General features: G+C 48.0%; 1 protein-coding gene across 1 annotated transcript; it reads right to left on the bottom strand.

The window, feature by feature from the left end:
* Nucleotides 1-377: 377 nt before the first annotated feature.
* On the bottom strand, nucleotides 378-1,951 carry LOC147230385 (transcription factor HES-2-like). Its single transcript, XM_086153720.1, has 3 exons — nucleotides 1,684-1,951; nucleotides 1,444-1,539; nucleotides 378-1,361 (listed from the first exon to the last, which is right to left on the bottom strand). The coding sequence occupies exons 1-3, from the start codon at nucleotides 1,726-1,728 to the stop codon at nucleotides 912-914; spliced, it is 591 nt and encodes a 196-aa protein (XP_086009846.1). The 5' UTR covers nucleotides 1,729-1,951; the 3' UTR covers nucleotides 378-911.
* Nucleotides 1,952-3,908: the final 1,957 nt, after the last annotated feature.

The raw sequence follows: 3,908 nt of genomic DNA, 5'->3' as shown, positions 1-3,908 counted from the left end.
GACGCCGGACACGCGTGGGGCCACGGGTGTCCATGAAAACGGAGGCGTTGGGGGTGTGAATGCTAATAATGGTGAAATCACGTGGACGCGGTGCAACGAGTGAATCCCCAGTGGCCGCAGGGTTTGAGCACCGAGTTCTCATTGGATTTCACGCGAGATTAAGGACACGCCTTTCATTTGCCGTGGAGGTGTGGATGCAAAAAGACTACTCAAAGTACTTGTGAAATATTTTCTCTGTTGTAAACGAAGCGGCTACTGCATTTTTCACACCTCTATGGTCGGACTTCACATCTTGTGGAATGTCACGCCGCGGGAGCCCACGCGTCACACACCGTGGACAAAGAGGCTTTCATTCACAATCACTTTCACATTCGAGGTATGATTTTGGTTTTCTTTTATTATGGTCGAGTACAAAAAAATAAAATCTCACCATAGGGAGACGATCCGGAATAAATAAAGTGTGCAAAATAGACAAAAGATACATAATTATAGAGAGCGGAAACGACATATTGCACGTGGGTGGGGCCCCCGTGGAACCCCCCCTCGATTCGGGCTCTGGAGTCCCACACCTGGAAATGTACATGCTTCTTTTTTCTTTTTTTTTTCTTTCTTTTTTTTAGTTTTTTGTGTCTTTTTTTCTCGTGGCGAACGGATGTTTTTTTTGCGTGGGAGGGAAACGTCTTCGGATCCGTGATACTCACCTCTCCGTGGGAGTCACATGATCGTGGCTCCGGTCCTTGTCCTGTGTGAGCAGAACAGACACACGCACACGTACACACACGCACCGCTGTACATTATTTACAGGAGGGGGGGCGAATGCAAACACTTTGAGGAGTCACTTTTCTTTTCGCGATCAGTGAGTGTCTGGGTTCAGTCCGTGGGAGTGGGAGTGGGAGTGGGAGTGGGGTGCGTCAAGGCCAGGGTCTCCACAGGCTCTGGCTGTCCGGGCGCTGGGACGGGCTCTCTTTGCCGGCCTGCCCACGGAGATCACGGTTCTGAGGCGGAACTTCCGAGACTCTCCCCGCCCCGGGCGCCGCACTTCCCGCAGGGCCCCCGAGGTGCCATCCGGCCGCCGATTCCCGTCTGAGCGCTCCGAGCACGGCGTGCGGAGGCGAGGTGGAGGGACGGGCGTCGCAGTCCGCACGGCCGGCGAGGGAGGCATCCAGAGCCGCTCCGAGCCGCAGGCCCTCCCCGCGCGGGCCCAGGAAGCTGGCGGCCCTCCGCAGGCAGCTGGAAAAGCCGTCCTGGAAGGAGCGCGTCTGGCCGCCGCCGCCGGCGCGCTCCACTTTGCCGGTGTTCTGCAGGAAGAGGACGGTGCGCTCCAGGATCTCCGTTTTCTCCACCCGGCGCTGGGATCCACTCTGGGAGAACGCAGAGGGTTATCGATCCGGGAGAGGAACCTCGGATGAAGCGAGATGCTCAGATTGGTTGTTCATCACTTACCAGCTGCTGTGGCTCCTGGAGCAAAATGGTCCTCAGACGCTCCAGGCTGCGGTTCATCCTCTCCCTCCGACGCTTCTCCACCTGAGATTTTATGGTCTACAGAGCGGGAAGGGGAGGGAAATACGCACCAGTCGATTTTAATCTGGTTTAAATGTCCGACTTTTAATCTATTCCCAGTTTAAAGTCAAAATACGACTTGATTTGTATGAATATTAGCATATTCTCTTAGATTGTCTTTACCTTTCTGTCTCTGGTTGCGTCCTCGGTATCCGGGATCAGTTTCATGGTGACGCTTCGGCCTCGTCGGTCCGCGTCCACGGGTGAAATCACAGTGTGCGTGGATGGGTGGGGGTTTCCGCGCAGCGCAACGCGAGAAATGGGACGGTTCGTACGCGCTGCCTCTTTTACATCTTCTCCCGGACTCCACCTATTCTTCCCACTACCAGCCCACGTCACTGTCACCAGTCGCACCCCTCCACGCACTTTTCGTCCAAACACAAGTACATTCCCGGTTCACATCTCGTGATTAAATTAAACAGTTTAAGAAAGTTAAGCCTGAATATACACAGACAAACAGTGCAATGGAACCTGTGCGTAAAAACGCGGCTTTGCGTAAAAACACCCACAGAGTGAGTGGAGGGTGTTGTTTTTTGTTTTGTTTTTTTGTTTCCACGCAGGGAGACGTTTAATAGTTCAGCTGTAGAGGTTAAACTTAAACCCTGACACAAATGCAGCAAAAGTCGAAATAAAGGTTGGATCAATATCTGTTTGGGTCTTCAATTGGAAACTTAATTATGTAAAGTTTTTTTTCCAAGAAACCGTTATCACCACAAATGGATTAATGTTTTTTGACATGATTAAAAAATGTAAATCCCATATTGTATCGCATTGGTCACTTAAAATTAAAGTGATGATTCATGAATATTAAAATTAAATCATTTCCTTTTTAGGTTTTCAGTTGGAGACTAACTATGCAATGTTTATTCTTTTATCACTTCAAGTGAATGATTTTTTTTCATGATAATTTTAAAAAGTATTTAAAATCCTGACGTGTAGATCAGTTAAATCCATCCCACGCTGAATTTGTCTGGGTGGGTGCGCAATGGTCCATCTCCGCGTGTTTTTTTTTTCTTCTTCACACATTTGTCTCCGGTGACCGTGGCGAGTGGCGACACCCCGCCGTTCACACGTCCCATCTGTCGGTCTCTCCTCGGGGTGAGACTCCTGTCACACCTCGCCCTCTCACCCCCGTGCCAAAGAGTGCACCCACACGTGCCATTTGCGCTGCTGTCTCGTCACATGCGCGTTTGTTTGGACATTTGCCCGTGGGAACCGTGGGAAAGACGCGTTCGGGGACGCGAGGGGACACTCGTGACGCAAATCAAGTGGTTTTGGTCCATTTTAAGAGCACTGAAGGCATCAAAGTTCTTTCAACTTTTGCTCACAAAGAGAAAAATAACCTGTCTGTGGAAGTTCTCAGTCATCCAGGTCATGGGGAATTCATGTCTTCAGTTCTGAAATGAAGCAGCCTCTCGGATGGAGGGTGAAACGTCTTCAAGTGAAGAAATTCAAGTCCAGTTGACAAGATTTTGACAGTCTGCATGCATTGAAAAAAATTTGACATATGATTTTCTGACCAGTCAAACTGTCATTTTCCTGTGACTTTTTTTTTTTTTCTGCAGAGTTGCCTTGACCTCTTGACCGCATCAGCCTTTGATAGCGCCTTCGAGCTAAATCCTTAACAGTGTGGGCAATTTTCAAACTATTTACAGCCCCACTCGTGTTGTGTTTGTCAGATGCCGACAGATGTGATTGGATCAAGTGCCTACCTTTAGTGCCTCTGGGAATTTTGGACACTCACTGTCCTCATTGACTGCCGCCTGCTGACCTCGGGTCCAGATTCAAACTGCTTGAACAGACTTAGATATCGTGAACATTTATGAAGAACCTCTTCAGATGCTGCATCCAAAAATACATTAATTGGTCTCTGAGGTTGGAGCAACATAAACCCTCAATCTCAAAACCTAATCCTTTTGACCTCTAAAACTTGTGGACTTTCATGGTAATTTTGACAGTGTTTACTTTAAAATGGTTAGTATTACTGGTGACACCTTCATTTTTACGCATTCAGTAGATCAGCAGTTGGTGTAATTCTGACCAAACCATCTGACACCAACCGTCAGTCTCCTACACCATCCCTCTTCTTCTGATGTTCATTGAAAACCTGCATTCGGCAGTATTCAACATCACATGTCAACATGCTGCCATGTGATTGGCTGGTTACATATTTGCATTAAAAAGTATTAACTAGTTGTAGTTTGTTGAATGGCTAGGTTTGGGTTGGATGCAGAGGCTAATTGCAACTATATAGTCCACCAGAAATATTTTAATCAATCAAATACATTCATTTATATCTATACTGCTTATCCTGCACTTTAACTTGGACTCCATGAACGTGGCTGGTA

This window comes from Fistularia commersonii, chromosome 10, assembly GCF_037954325.1.
Source record: "Fistularia commersonii isolate RoL2024-O1a breed Wild chromosome 10, RoL_Fcom_v1.0, whole genome shotgun sequence".
Lineage (NCBI taxonomy): Eukaryota > Metazoa > Chordata > Actinopteri > Syngnathiformes > Fistulariidae > Fistularia > Fistularia commersonii.
The sequence above is the reverse complement of the archived record's forward strand: the minus strand, read 5'-3'. Positions and strand labels throughout refer to the sequence as shown.